General features: G+C 42.3%; 1 protein-coding gene across 3 annotated transcripts in view; it reads right to left on the bottom strand.

Annotated features, from left to right (window-relative positions):
- LOC309548571 (complement component receptor 1-like protein) overlaps positions 1–15,732 on the bottom strand; it is a 588,839-nt gene that overhangs the window by 546,021 nt on the left and 27,086 nt on the right. For 2 of the 3 annotated variants that reach the window (XM_082248545.1, XM_082248543.1), the window contains exon 2: positions 994–1,189. In XM_082248545.1, the coding sequence (XP_082104671.1) occupies positions 994–1,189 (196 nt within the window). The remainder of the gene's footprint in view (positions 1–993; positions 1,190–15,732) is intronic. The other variant, XM_082248544.1, reaches the window with a different exon arrangement.

Raw genomic sequence — 15,732 nt, forward strand, 5'->3', positions numbered from 1 at the left:
TCCAAATTATGCCCAGTTAGCCATTTTCCCCCCTGGTGTCATGTGACTCGTTAGTGTTACAAGGTCTCAGGTGTGCATGGGGAGCAGGTGTTAAATTTGGTGTTATCACTCTCACTCTCTCATACTGGTCACTGGAAGTTCAACATGACACCTCATGGCAAAGAGCTCTGAGGATCTGAAAAAAGAACTGTTGCTCTACATAAAGATAGTCTAGGCCAGGGATTCTCAAACTACGGCCCTGCAGTTGTTCAGGAACTACATTTCCCATCATGCCTAGTCATGTATGTGAATGTGAGTTTTACAATGCCTCATGGGATGTGTAGTTCTGCACAAGCTGCAGGGCCGTAGTTTGGGAATCCCTGGTCTAGGCTATAAAAAAAGATTGCCAAGACCCTGAAACTGAGCTGCAGCACTGTGGCCAAGACTATACAGTGGTTAACAGGACATGTTCCACTCAGAACAGGCCTTGCCATGGTCGACCAAAGAAGTTGAGTGCACATGCTCAGATTCACATCCAGAAATTGTCTTTGGGAATAGATGTATGAGTGGCTCCAGCATTGCTGTAGAGGTTGAAAGGGGTGTGGGGGGTCAGCCTGTAAATGCTCAGACCATATGAACTGAATCTGGGGTATGAAGATCACAAGACATACATAGACATACAAGGGTAAACTCATATCTGGCTGTGTGAGAGGACCCAATGTTTTCTATTTATAAGAAAGCATAGGAAGCCAACTACTACAGCCATGGGCAGAAAAGAAAGAGTAGGGGAGCAATAGCAAAAGAGAGTAGAAGAGTGAAAAAAGGGGGAGGGGGGCATTTCAAAGAGGCATAAAGGGATATTTTTTATTTAAAAATAGAATTAATTTCTGTTAAGCAATGAAAAAAACTTACAAGGGAGTATACGGATTTTATCTCATACAGTATCTGTTTGGCGTTTGACAGAAATAAGAGATCTATAAAGAAATAAAAAAAAAACACAACAGTACAAAGTACTTACGCTGGCAGAAAGTCTCAGGAGTTGACCATGATGAGTTATTCAAGCAGTATATAACATTTTTGCTTCCAGGAACACGGCTGTATCCAGGTATGCAGGCATACGTTACATTAGCACCAACAGAAAAATTGTCTTGGCCAATAAACTGATTTTCCACAATGGCAAAGTCCAACCTCAAAGGCGCTCCACAGTTCCCTATAGAAAACAGCACAAGATTTAATTACTAAACAAATAAACCAGTTCCTGTATTAGAGAGCATCGAGGTTGATTTACTAAAATTGGAGAATGTAAAATCTGGGGTAGCTTTACATGGTAGCAAATCAGCTTCTATCTTCAGCTTGTTCAATTAGCCTTTGACAAGGAAAAAAAAAAAAAAAAAATGAAAGCGGATTGGTTTTTATGCAGAGCTGCACCAAATTTTGAACTCTAAATTTAGTAAATCAACCCCATAGTCTCAAGAAGTAACCACATTCTTTCAGTGAAAATTTTAAAATACGATCAGAATGTGTACTTTAAAATTACTGTATATCCAATAGGCATTCATAGGGCAAAGCAGAACAGATATTACTGGACAACTAAAAATATATGCAAACAACTAGTACTTGTAAGTAGCATGTTTATTTTTTAAAATTTCTGTTTCTTGTTCCACTGCATTTAGCCTTAGAGCTCCATTGTTAAAGTTTACCTACATCTAAACCTTTTTTTCCCCCACCATAAGGTTTTACTGCAGTCGGGGGCTATGCTGTAGAGATTGTCATCTCCTGTTTGGTAACCAAGTTGTGGCCCTATCAGGAAGCGTGGGGAAAAAAAAAAAAAAGAAAAAACGCTCTAACAGCAACACAGAAAGTAGTAAGAATGCTTAAGGGGGCATGTCCAAGAGGGCAGTGGGAGCAGATGTGTGAGAGCTGAGCTCCATTGCCTAATCCTGCTTTTACCCATGATTCTGGAGCAATCCTTGATGCAGACACTGTTTGATTCCGAGGGGGGGGGGGTCTTCCCAGATGAGGACATGAAGAACACCACAAGATACCTTGAGTGATTCCCAAGATACTGCACACGTGGCCAGCATGGGGACTCAAACTGACTCTAAGCAAGTGGAGACGGATCCTGATCAGTTCCAGGCCATTACAGGATGTCTGACTACCCTTACTAAAAAAATAGTTGCCCTTCAGATGGACATTGGCCTGATCAGGAGGGACATGGAGAAATTCAGGGGCTGCCTGACAGAGGCCGAGCGGTGCCTGGGAGATCAGGGGGACATAGCCTGTGACCATACAGCAGATCTGGATTCCCCCCGCACTAAAGTTAAGTCCCTGGAGTTAAGAGCAGAAGATGCGGAAAACCGCAACCGTAGGAATAACCTGAGCATTGCTGGAATTCCTGAGGGAGCTGAGGGCCAAGATCCAGCGGCCTTTGCTGAGCGCCTTCTCCGCGTGCTGCTGCCGCCACAGGCCAAATTTTCCCCCATTCTTTAAGGTGGAGAAAGAACACAGAATGCCATCTACCAGAGGCCCAGTAGGCTCCCCATCCCGCACTTTCATCCTACGACTTATGCATTTTAGGGACAGAGACCTGGTCCTACATGAGGCAAGAAAACAAGAGGAATTGCTCTATGAGGCAGCTAAAGTGATGATTTTTCTGGATTTGGTGGCGACACAGACTCCAGCGATACTTTGATCAAGTCAAGCTGGCACTACGTCGCAAAGCCCCAAGTACAGTATGTGCTTTCCCGCCCCGCTTCAGGTACAGCATGGCAATACAGTACAGTTTCTCACCTCTCCAGATGAGCCAAGAAAAAAAAAAAAGGGAGAACTGAGGTTACTGAAGGTAAATCAAAAGAGCATATAGAGTAAGTTGCGTTGCCTTTTTGTCCACAAGGAGCTTTGAAGAGATCTCCCGAAAGGTTCTCGCAGGGGGCACCATCCTGTCAGAACTATTGTGAAGAAATAGACATTTTCATAATTTTCATATGGAGGTTTAAGACTGAATAAGCCCCAAAAAAAAGGTTTAACCCAGGACATTCATATACATGGTGTAATGGTATGGGGGGGGGGGGGGGGGGATATTTTCTTGGCACACTTTGGGTCCCTTAGTACCAATTGGCCATTATTTACATGCTACGGCCTCCCTGAGTATTATTGCTGATCATGTGCATCACCTAATGACTACAATATACCCATCTTCTGATGGCTACTTCAAGCAGGAAGCACCATGTCACAAAGCTCAAATCATGTCTGGTTTCATGAACAGGACAATGAGATCACTGTACTCCAATGGCCTCCACAATCACCTGATATCAATCGAATAGGAGCACCTTTGGGATATGGAGGAACAGGAGAATCGCATGATGGAGATGCAACCGACAAAACTGCGTGATGCTATCATGTCAATATGGACCTAAATCTCTGAGGAATGTGTCCAACACCTTGTTGAATCTATGTCACGAAGAATTAGGGCAGTTATGAAGGCAAAAAAGGGGTCCAAACTGGTACTTGCAAGGTGTACCTAATAAAGCGGCCAGTGAGTGTATATCCCCAGGTCTTCCCTGTCTGACATGGCTTGATGTCCATGCCTTCACTTCTACTACTGCCCTGCCGCTCTGCTACTTAACAGAGTGCTTCATGTCTTGGACTCATCTGTATCTCAATTCATTCATCTGACATGTGCAGCTGTCAGACAAGTTACTTACTCAGATGCTTTGCTCATCTCCTCCCAAGTCTCCTACTGCTTAACCACTTAAGCCCCGGAAGATTTTACTCCCTTCCTGACCAGGCCCTATTTTTGCGATTCGGCACTGCGTGACTTTAAAAACGGACAATTGCGCGGTCGTGCGACGCTGTACCTAAACTAAATTTGACGTCTTTTTTCCCACAGACAAAGCTTGATTTCTTGATCATGCGCTATAAACAAAAAAAAAAAAAAAAAAAAAAAAAAAAAAGCGACAATTTTGCAAAAACAATAATATTTTTCACATTTTTTTATATGAAATTTCCCAAAAAAAAAAAAAATGTAAAAATCAAAATTTAACATTTTTGGCCAATTTGTTTTCTGCTACATATGTTAAAAAAAAAAAAAAAAAAAAAAAAAAATCGCAATAAGCATATTTTGATTGGTTTGCGCAAAAGTGATTGCGTTTACTAACTAAAGGAAAGGTTTTTGTCATTTTTGTTTTTTTTTTTTTTTTAACGAGTAAGGGCAGCGATCTTTTTTATGGGACTGCGACATTGCGTTGGACAGATCGGACCCTTGACTGACATTTGACACTTTTGGGGGTACCAGTGACATTACTACAGTAATCAGTGCTATACATATGCACTGTTACTGTAAAAATGACACTGGCAGGGAAGGGGTTAACTTTATAAGAGATGCAGTAGCTAAGCGTGTCCCTAGGGGCGTGCGTCTTACTGTGCAGGGATGTGGTTTTTCATGTAACAGCAGAGATCTACGATCCTACATAGCAGGACCGTATGATCTCTGCTGTTACACAAGAATGACAGACGGCTTTGTTTACATTAGCCGCCTGCCTTTCTCCCTCTGTAACTGACGATCGCGAGTGACGGGCGGACATCGGGTCTGCCAGTCACTCGCGCGGAGGTGTCCGTGAACAAGCGGGAGCTCACCCCCTATTGGCTCACAGACGAGTGACGTACCCATACGTCACTTTGCCTGCATGGGTCTGACCACCGCAGTATATGTACTTGCGGCGATCGGCAAGCGGTTAAAAATGGTTGTAAATGCTGAAGAAGTTGTTTTTTAACTTCATGCGTGAAGATAACAAACCTGTGTCTTGTTCCCCCCACAGCCCATTCTAATACTCACCTGAGCCCGATCTGGATCCAATAAATGTGCAAGAGAGCCTCAGCTGTCTCAGAACTGCCTCTCTGCCATTGGCCCCCACTGCTGTCAATCACAGCCAGTGAGCCAAAGAGGAGAGAGGTCTGGCAGTTGCACAGGATGGGTGAATAAGCTAAACAGCAGTTAATTAAATCGCAGGCAGATCTAGAACAGCAAAACACTCATTGGGTTGTCTGACAGCTAAACAACCCTAGTGAGTGATAAGCAATACAAGTAGTGTGAGAAGCAGCGGGAAAGTCCAAAACAGCAAGCACTTACTTAAATAAGTAAAGGAGTTGTCCAACAGCTGAGTTAAGCAGCAGAAGAATTTCAAAAGCTACACAAGTCAGGTAAGCGAGTTTAGCAGTAACAGAAGAGTCCAAACAGCATGCACTTAACTGGATGGATGAGAGTTATGGATGCTCCCGAGCCCTGCTCTATGCATCCATTAAACACAGAGCCGTTGTTAAGGCCTCCCCCCTCCCCCCCCCCCCCCGATCTCTCCTCAATGGCTCACTGGTTGTGATTAACAGCAGTGAGAACCAGTGAAGAGAGGGAGTTCCGGGACAACTGAGGCTCTCATGCACATCACTGGATCGAGAGTGGGTTCAGGGAAGTATTAGGGGGGCTGTGGGGGGAGCAAGATACAGGTTTGTTAACTTCATGCATGAAGATAAAAAACCTTCAGCCTTTTACAACCATATTAAGCAGCGGGAGACTCAGAAGGAGATAAGAAAAGTATCGAAGTAACTTGTCTGACAGCTCCACATACTAGATGAATGAATTGAGCGAGAGAAGAGTCCAAGACATGAAACATTTGGTTAAGAGAAGAGTGGCAAGATAGTAGTAGTAGTGGTCAAGGCATTGACATCAGGCCAAATCAGACAGGGAAGACCTGGGGATATCTCCAAGTGAATTTTATTTCCACACAAACAAAATATTACACACATTTTTGGTAAATATAGAAGATGATGTTATGCCAAATAAAAATCTCCATAGGCAATGCTATTAAAGCCCTTTACAGGTTATCAGCTTAGAGTTACACAAAGGCTAGTGCTAGAATTCTTGCTCTCGCTAGAACGTTACCTTTCATTAGGATGCTCATAATGTTAGGGGGTTGGTGGGGCTCTCTTGCTTTCCCCCACTGTCTACCCATCAACTAAAATGGAGGTGGGGTGATTAAGGGAAGTTAGTTCTCATAAAATATATTTTGTTTATTTTTGTTGTATTTTTTTTGTTTTCAAAAATAAATTCTTCCTTTTTCTCATGAGAAAGGACAAAAAAAACAAACAAAACCGTAAGGCTCCGTTCACATGTAGGCGTTTTGGGGCGTTTTTGGGGAGTTTTTCTGCTCTAGGATCAGCTCTCAAAACGCCAACAAGACAAATCCTATTCATTTCAATGGCCCCTGTTCACATCTGAGCGTTTTGACGGTGTAAGCAAAACGCCCAACGCTCAAAAAAGTACATGAGCTTCTTTTTGGGAAGATTACAGGCGTTTTCCATTGGTTTCTATTCAATCTAAAAACGCCTGCACGAAAAAAGCCTGTATATCGCGGTAAAAAACGCACGAAAACGCTACTCTCAGGTGTGAATGTAGCCTAACTGTCTTGGTCTTCGATTACCTGAATAGAACGCAGCTCACTTGATTTTTGGCCACACTTATTTATCATCTACTCTCTATTTGACGCTCCCCTCTCGCCGGCAATTTTAAAATTATGGGGGGAAAAAAAAAACCCTAAGCAAACACACACACACACACACACACACACACGTCTCCCCGATGTAGATCCATGATCATTTAAAAACACTAGCAGCCATCATCGACCCAAAAAAAAAAAAAAATTCTCCGCTCTCGACAAAGGCTCCCGCAGTCTGCCTGCTCCACAGTTCCTGAACGGATAAGGGGAGAGGCCACCCAGCAACATCACCTGGTGACACTGCCCCCTTTTGACAAACGACCGAGCCTGCAACGGTCGGTGATGTCACAAGGGGCAGTGCCACAAGGTCACATCCCTGGGTGGCCCAGCCCTTTACCCATTTAAGAACTGTCACATGGCAGAGCAGGCAGACCATGGGAGCTTTAGTCGGGAGTGAAGCTTTTTTCTTGTCAGCATTGCGGTGGGCGTCGTGATGGATGTTGGATCTACAATGGAGGACTTTAAAAAAAAAAAAAAAAAAAAAACTGGGATTCAATGTATCCCCATACTCATTCACATGGGGGGGGGGGGGGGACGGGATCTGTGGGCTTCCAGATTTAGATAAGCCCCCACAACCACAGGGAAGAGGCCCTTGTCCTCATAAAAATGGAGACAAGGTGCTTTGGGGCAAAGCACCCCCCCCCCGTGTTGAGGGCATGGGGCCTGGTATGGTTCAGGAGGGAGCGCAGGTCATCTGTTGGCAAGGACGTGGAGGCCGGCTTCCTGGCCCACTCATTACAAACCAGCCATTGGGGGGGCCCACACTATTTTTTTTACGAAAACTGCATGTGATACCGCCAGCAAAACCCGGCCATAAATATTGCATTTGTTTTTAATGTTCGATTTGTGAATTGGACTTCGAGCTTACAGCATGGTTTTTAATCTATATTTACCGGCACATCTTTAATTTTGCAGTAAATATTGCATTATCTTTTTTTTTTATTTGGACTTAAAATTCACCACATGTGGTAAACGTTAGTAAATTGATTCCATAGTCAGATTAGTCATGACAATTTGTTAAATGTAGCATCAGTGGATCATTGTACAAACAGTTACCAACATTTAGATAACAAGGTTACACATACACTTCCATAGCAATGACCAGCAGTGATACATTCCACTAAATAGAAACGGATAGTGGGCCAGTCCCATACTTCTTCGATTTGTATTATAAATTAACCAGTAATCAAGTGAAGATATACCTTCACACTTGCAACAGTCTGTCCATACTGATCTACTTAACGTCAATTCACGTACATGTACGTAATTTGGGTTTAAGTGATCGTATTGGGGTGATGCCAGCAGCCCGGTAACACACAACTAACAGCAAAAGGCCATGCAACATTCCAAAGAATATCAGCATTAGTACATTGATACATCAACATATAGTTTACCCAAAATATTCCCAGATATTTTAGAAATACAAACAGCATAGAATTGAAAAAACACACCCACGCCCCAACACACAAACACCTTTCCATTTAAATTTTTTTCCTTTGACAGTCCTTTCCCCTCCACTGAAAAAGGTACCCAATCTCAATTATAGATTTAAATTAAAGTTAAAAATTAAATCTAACCATTTTCTCCATATTTTTTTCTAAATTTTGAGAGGTGTTGCGTTGAGCATAAGGAAAATTTTCAAACCCTTCATATTTTTCCATTTCACAAATCCAGTTCCCAAGAGTAGGAAGGTTAGGTGAAACCCAACAAGATCAGCTTGTATGGTATAGAAATCTCATAATAGCCACCGTCTGATTAAAATCCAGGCCATTAGGATTTACATAAGCCAGAAGGAATAAAGTGGGATCTGGGATCAGAATGGTATCATACAGAATGTAAACAAATCCAACACTTCCTGCCAATAGCGAAAGCTTTGGGCATATCCAAAAGAGGTGCATAAAAAAGGAGCCAGGAGATCGCATTCAGAGTTTCCTCTCCTACCTATCCTTTGCAACAACTCTGTGGTGCGATAAGCCCTATACAGAATAAAAAGTTGAAAAAAGAAAGTTGAAAAAAGAAGATTGGTGTGAACACCAACCAACCTGCGCTAATGGATAAATAAAGTGGAAAGTGAAAATATTAATTTTGATTTGTGTATTCTTTTGTGATATGTGAAATTACTTTCAACCTTGCGAGCTGCAATGTAAACGTGGTACACGTGGAAACGTATAAACAAAGAGAAAAAACGGAGCTCAAACAATGTAGTGAATCAATATGTGAATAGATTGGAAGTTACAAAAAACTAGGGCTGAAACAACTAATCGATTAATCGATTATGAAAATAGTTGTCAACTATTTTTGTAATCGATTAATCGTCAGCCGATTAGTTGTCCTTCATACAGAATGCATTATTTGTTTACATATCAGAAAATACAGTGCAACACACATACAGCTCAGTAAACCATCCATACATGTCAGTAGATGACAGAGAACTTGTGAATGTGTGAGGAGCAATGCCTCATGGGAAATGTAGTCCTGGGCAAGAGAAGGAACCAAGTGATTCTAAAGGCAGAGGTTTTTTAACCTTGCTATAGGGACACTCTGTACAGTACTATACTTTGCTGCTTCCTATAGGGGCACTTTGAAGGCAGAAGGGGCTGGAAGTGCCATGGGGGGGGGGGCAGAAGAGGAGAATCAGTGATGCTCTGTGAAAAATCATTACACAGAGAGGATAAGTATGACAAGATTGTTGTTAAAAAGAAAAGAATCCAACGTTTACAATCACTGTAAGGGCTCTGTGCTGGGAAGATCAGCATCTGAACCCAGAGAAGGTGGAGGCCGATAGACTAGAGGTGATATAAGGCATTACAATTACATTTAAAGTAAAAGTTTATTAGTATTGTGCATTATACTGTATTTAAAATTATTATATCCATGAAAAAAAAAAAAAAAAAAAAAAGTCTCAGCTTTTAGTACTACTTTAATATATAAATGTTATTTCTTCATGTCTGAATCCCAGTTAAAATATCCTGCATATCCGACTTCTGGGCATAATTTTTTTATATTACATACACATGAAAAAAAAAAGCATGCTGCTGCTACTAAAGGTCTTCTGCTTCCCATACATGTATTGGATTTTTGGACAAAAATATTTGCATCTATATTTGTTCAAAAATGATTTGTATATTTGTTGAAATTCCACTTGCATTTAACAATAAATTTTAAAATGAATAAAACTTCTGAGCAAAAACCACATACACTATTTGAAGATTTGTTTGATCGAGAAGTTTTCTATTCTGCTCCTTCAAATTTTCCTGTCACTGTGGTTGACACCGGACACCAATATACACTAATGGTTAGAAAAATCGGATAAATGTTTTTAAAAATTTTCTAAAAAAAATTTAGTTTGTGTATTACCAGCATAAGTGACAGCAGGCACAGGGAGCTTGTATAAAACTACCCGCCTATTAATAAGGGAGTCTATCATGATTATATACAAATCCGGTCTGAAAATTTGCAAAACAGTGTTTTAGGTCTTTTAAAAATATTGATCTCAGAGTCTGATATGTACCACATTTAAACCTCTAATAATACATATATCTGTTTCAGAGTGGATTAAATATCGAACTATATAGCTGGATAGTTATATTTACCACTACATATAGATATTCAAGAATATTAACTAAATTATACACTTTTTTTTTTTTTAGGTTTTTATCCGATTAATCGAAGCAATAATCGGCCAACTAATCCATTATGAAAATAATCGTTAGTTGCAGCCCTACAAAAAACACCGTGCTGTTTAATTGTTTAATATGAATGAAATGACAATAAATCAAATCTCTAGTGCTCAAATGCTCAAATTAGAGCGACGATAAATTTATAAATCAAGTCTCTGGTGCTCAAATGCCAACAAAAAAATGTCCCAAAATCAACAACAGCTGATAGGAAATCTCAAAACTTGATAGGAGAGTGTATTCCTTTAAGCCTTCACCTTCACTTGTTCACTCAGTGAATGAAAATTTTACTGCTTACCAGAAATATGGGACCCCTTGTTTATAGGGGGTCACAGAAGCGTAATCCTTTAAGAAGCTGACCAGACCAGATAGATCTCACATCAACGATTATATCCATAATCGTTTAATGGATTAAAATTGCACTTACTACATCACAGTAGAAAGAAAGCCTTTAGTGTAGGAATCGCGGTATCAAGGGATGGTAATGTAGCTTCCGCGTTCCACCTTGACCGCAAGTTCCTCTAGGTTGCGATCTCACGTTTCCCGTCAGCACGCCGCTGATGTCATCAGGGGATCAGGTGATCGTAACTGCCATAATTGATTATATAGAGGCAAGTGCTCACCGTTTAACCAATCTGCTTGCATCCTTCACAAGAACCTCCCAAACAGGAAGTCTGCTCAGTTCCGCTGATTAACTAAGGATGCTTCAAAATTGGGAAGGTTCTGAAGATTCTCTAAAACAATTTATGGAGAGAATCAACAACAATCAATGTGGCCTAAAGTTTACGGCTTCATGGGATAAATCAGCGGTACATTTCCTAGATCTAACCTTGGAGAAACAAGGGAATATTAGATCTACTAAGAGTTACTTCAAAGGAGACAGACAGGAATAGCTATATTCCCATTAGAAGCGGTCACCATCCGAAGTGGCTGGGGGCCATACCAAAGGGACAATACTTGCGGATCCAACGAAATTGTAAAAATGAAGACGATTACATGGTACAATCAAATTTCTGGAGAAAGGGTACAACCGAAGTGATGTACAGAAAACACAAGAATAAGTACGCCAAATTCCTGGAAATGAGCTGCTAAAAACTAGAGTAAAAAGGAAATAACAAGGGAGAATTGGCTTTCTTAACCAATTTTAAATAGAGACTACAAGAAAGTGGAATCCATCATAAGGAAAAATTGGCCTATCCTTAAAAAGGATAAGACTTTGAATGGGGTTTTACCTAGTAAACCAACATTCATCTATAGGAAGGCCCCAAATTTGAGGTATAACATAGCACCAAATATACCTGACCCCCCGAAAAAGAAGGTTACTTTTCTAGACCAAAATGGGTTTTTTCCCTGTGGGAGATGTAATGCTTGCAAAATAGCAAAGAAAAATCCTAGGAAAAATCACCACTTTTCAGTCTACCGACACAGGTCAAAATTTTAAAATCAAGAAATTAATGTCCTGCAAGTCAACTCACGTTACTTATTTGATCTCTTGCCCTTGCGGGCTACAGTACATTGGTAGAACCACCCGAAAATTATGTATAAGAATAAACGAACACATCAAAAATGTTAGAAAGGGGTTTCCAAAACATAGTCTCTCCAACCACTTTCGCCTGTACCACAATAGGGATCCAAGTCTCCTGTCGTTTTGTGGTATAGACAAGGTGGATAATCATTGGAGGAGATAACATGAACAAAAAGGTCTCTATGAATGAGACCGAATGGATATACAGTACAGGATGAATACTCTGCACCCTACAGGAATGAATATCGATATAGACCTAAATTGTTTTATATCTAATTATTGAGCGAGCTTCTGGACCATTTCCTCTTCATTTAACATATTTATATGAATTCATTTAGTACTATACAATATATATTTCAATTGAATTCAATTTTATCACTCTATTACTAAACAATACATTTTATAATATATCAGTTTAAAATATAAAAATGTAATAAACACTAATTAAACGCCGGAATAGATTGGGTGGGAATATAAGCACAAGCAAATATACGCAGGCATTTTGAATTTATTTAATATTTATCACTTATGCCAATTGTATGTGGTCTGGTCTGTACCCATTTATGAATAATCGGATTTTTGTAAGATCTTACCGTAAAATCCTTTTCTCTTAGCTCATTGACAGACGTAGTCTTCTTGATTCACAAGAAATGGGTTATGTTGTCTCCGCAGGAGTAGGACTAGGCAGAAAGAAAAAACGTTCTGGCTCCACCTTAGGGGCAGTCCCTGAGGGTATATCCTCCCTCTCTCTGCTACAAGGCATCAGTTCTGTCACAAAGCAGCAACAGAGAATTTAACCCAACCCAACTCAATGATAGAGGGGCGGGTACTACGTCTGTCAATGAGCTAAGAGAAAAGGATTTTACGGTAAGATCTTACAAAAATCCGATTTTCTCTGTCGCTCATTGACAGACGTAGTCTTCTTGATTCACAAGAAATGGGACATCCAGAAGCAGTGCCACAAATGAGGGGTGGGATTGACAGAAATCAAAATCCAATCTAGAAGGCCCAACCGGAGCCAACCAGAAGTATCAAAGGACTCATCGAGTAAACAGATGAGACCTACCCCACCAACAGTCTCCTCAAACAGTGGCCTGCAGGAACCTTGCGGCCAGAAGAGGCATCCGACTATGCCATCACATAAACCTTATACAATCTTGTAAAGGTATGAACCGACGACTAAACAGTCGCCTTGAAAACCTGAACCACTGACGCCTGATGGCGGAAGGTCCAGGAAACTAAGCGCCCGAGTAGAATGCGCTTTAACAGGAAACGGGGGATCCCGACCCTTAGATAAAATAAACCTATACCACCGTCTGTCTGATCCATCTAAAGATGGTCGCAGCAGAACAGGCAACCCCTTCTTAGGGCCATCCGTGATCACAAACAGTGAATCCGTCTTACAAATTGAATCCGTAGTATTCAAATATATCCTGATCGCCCGAACTACATCCAAGGAATGCCATGCAAATTCGAGGATGATTGGGCTAAGGACATAGGAAGGACAATACACTGTCCTCATTCAATGAAACTTTGAAACCACCTTAGGAAGGAAGGATGGATTTGGATGAAGAACAACCTTATACCTATGAACCACCAGATCTGGGGAACAACAGGATAATGCAGCCAGTTCTGACACCCTGCGTGCAGAAGTGATAGCCACCAAGAAGGCCACCTTCTGGGATAAAGTAAGCAAGGGAATCTCCCTGATATCTTCAAAGGGAGGTGTCTGAAGAACCGACAGCACCAAATTAAGATCCCAGGATGGTAACGGCGCGTGCACTGGCGGAGCCAGGTGTCGCACCCCCTGTATGAAATTCCGCACCAAGGAATAAGTAGCCAAAGGCTTCTGAAAGAAGATAGCAAATGCTGAAACCAGACCCTTGATAACACTCAAGGCCAGCTTCTGCTCAACTCCCTGTTGCAGAAAAGCCAATATTCGGGCTACCGAATAAAGATGTAGATGGAACCCAAGGGATTCACACCATGCAATATAAGACTTCCATGTACGATGTTAATCTTTCTGGAAGTCACTTTCCTTGTTTTAACTAGAGTAGGAATAACTGAAGCTGACAATCCCTTGTCCTTCAGCACCTGGGTCTCAATAACCAGGCCGTTTAAAAACCAGCGATCGTAAAGCAGGATGGAAGATCGGTCCCTGAGACAGTAGATCCTCCCTGAGAGGAAGTCTCCACGGGACGTCCGCCACCAGTCTGACCAAGTCGGCGTATCAAGCTCGACGAGGCCAGTCCAGAGCTACCAGAATTACTGGAATTCCTTCCTCCTCTATCCTGCGAAGAAGTCTTGGCAGTAATCCAAGAGGAGGGAAGACATACATTAGCTGGTATTGCCCCCACGGGGTTACCAGTGCGTCTGCGGTCTCTGCTAGAGGATCGAGCCACGAATCTCTGTACTTTTCTGTTGAATCGCGATGCCAACAGATCCACATCCGGAGTACCCCAACGTAGGCACAACTGGTGGAAAACTTCTGGATGGAGGGACCATTCCCCCTGATCCGGAGTCTGACGGCTGAGATAATCTGCCTGCCAATTTTCCACCCCCGGAATGAACACCGCAGAGATAGCTGGAACAAATCGTTCCGCCCAGCAAAGAATGCAAGCCACTTCCTTAACCGCTCGGACACTCTTGGTGCCCCCCTGGTGATTGACATAAGCCACGGCCGTGGCGTTGTCCAACTGGATCCAAACCGGGCTGCCCTGGAGCTGCTCGGTCCAGTGAATCAGACAAAGTCTGATCGCTCTCAGTTCCAATACATTTATCGGTAACCTGGATTCTTCCGGGGACCAAAGTCCCTGAACGGATAACAGACCGAGAATTCCTCCCTATCCGGATAGGCTGGCATCCGTGGTCACTATCGTCCAATATATTGGCAGAAATGACTTTCCCTGGCTGAGTATCGGAGACTGAAGCCACCAGACCAGAGACTCTCTGGTCTGTTTGCTCAATCGGATCCGATAGTCCAGAGATACCGGATTCCGATTCCATCTGAGAAGAATCTCTTGCTGAAGAATTCGGAAATGGGACTGCTTCGAAGGAAGCCACCATCAACCCCAGAACCCTAATGCAAGTCCGAAGGGAAGACCAGCTGTTGGATAGTAACAACTGGACTGCTGATTGAATCTTCCGGAGTTTCCCTACCGGAAGGAAAACTCTTGTCCTGAACGTGTCTAGAATTAGACCCAGATATTCGAGCCTCTGGGTGGGAACCAGAAATGACTTTTGCTGGTTCACCAGCCACCCGAATTCCTGTAAAGAAATTATAGTAATTTCTAGGTTTTGTAGCAGGGTCTGAGGAGACTCTGCATGAAGCAGGAGATCGTCTAGGTAACCTAGAATCGATCTGCCTCTTTGGCGCAGTAGTGCCAACATTGGGGCCAACACCTTCGTGAAGACCCGAGGAGCCATGGCGAGACCAAAAGGTAACGCCACAAACTGATAGTGGTTCTCTTCTACGGAAAAACGTAGAAACCGCTGATGTCCTGCGAAAAAATGGGAATGTGAAGATAGGCGTCCTAGATTCTATGGACGCTAGGACATCCCCTGAATGGAGGAAGGCTGCTACTGTGCGAATGGATTCCATTTTGAATTATCTTATGTTGAGAAAGGAATTGAGTGCCCTTAAGTCCAGAATTGGACGCACTTTGCCCTCTTTCCTGAGTATTGTAAATAGGTTTAAATAAAACCCTTGAAAAAAACGTTCTGTCCAAGGAACGTGGACTACCACTCCTTGATGTAGTAAATCCGTGACTGCTCTCCGCAGATCTTCTAAAAGATCCGGGGGTAGTCGGATATTGGAAGGGAAGAATCGCGTCGGTGGGAGAGATCGAAACTCGATCTTGTACCCTGATCTTATGATTTCGCAAACCCACTTGTCCGGGATTCTGGAAAGCCATGGATCCGGGAACCGGCGAAGACGTCCCCCCACCCCAATTATGGGTGGGGGCGCACCTTCAGGCTTTGGTCGACTTATCTTCAGGTCTGG

The sequence above is a fragment of the Pelophylax lessonae genome, assembly GCF_965119305.1.
Source record: "Pelophylax lessonae genome assembly, chromosome: 2".
Classification (NCBI taxonomy): domain Eukaryota; kingdom Metazoa; phylum Chordata; class Amphibia; order Anura; family Ranidae; genus Pelophylax; species Pelophylax lessonae.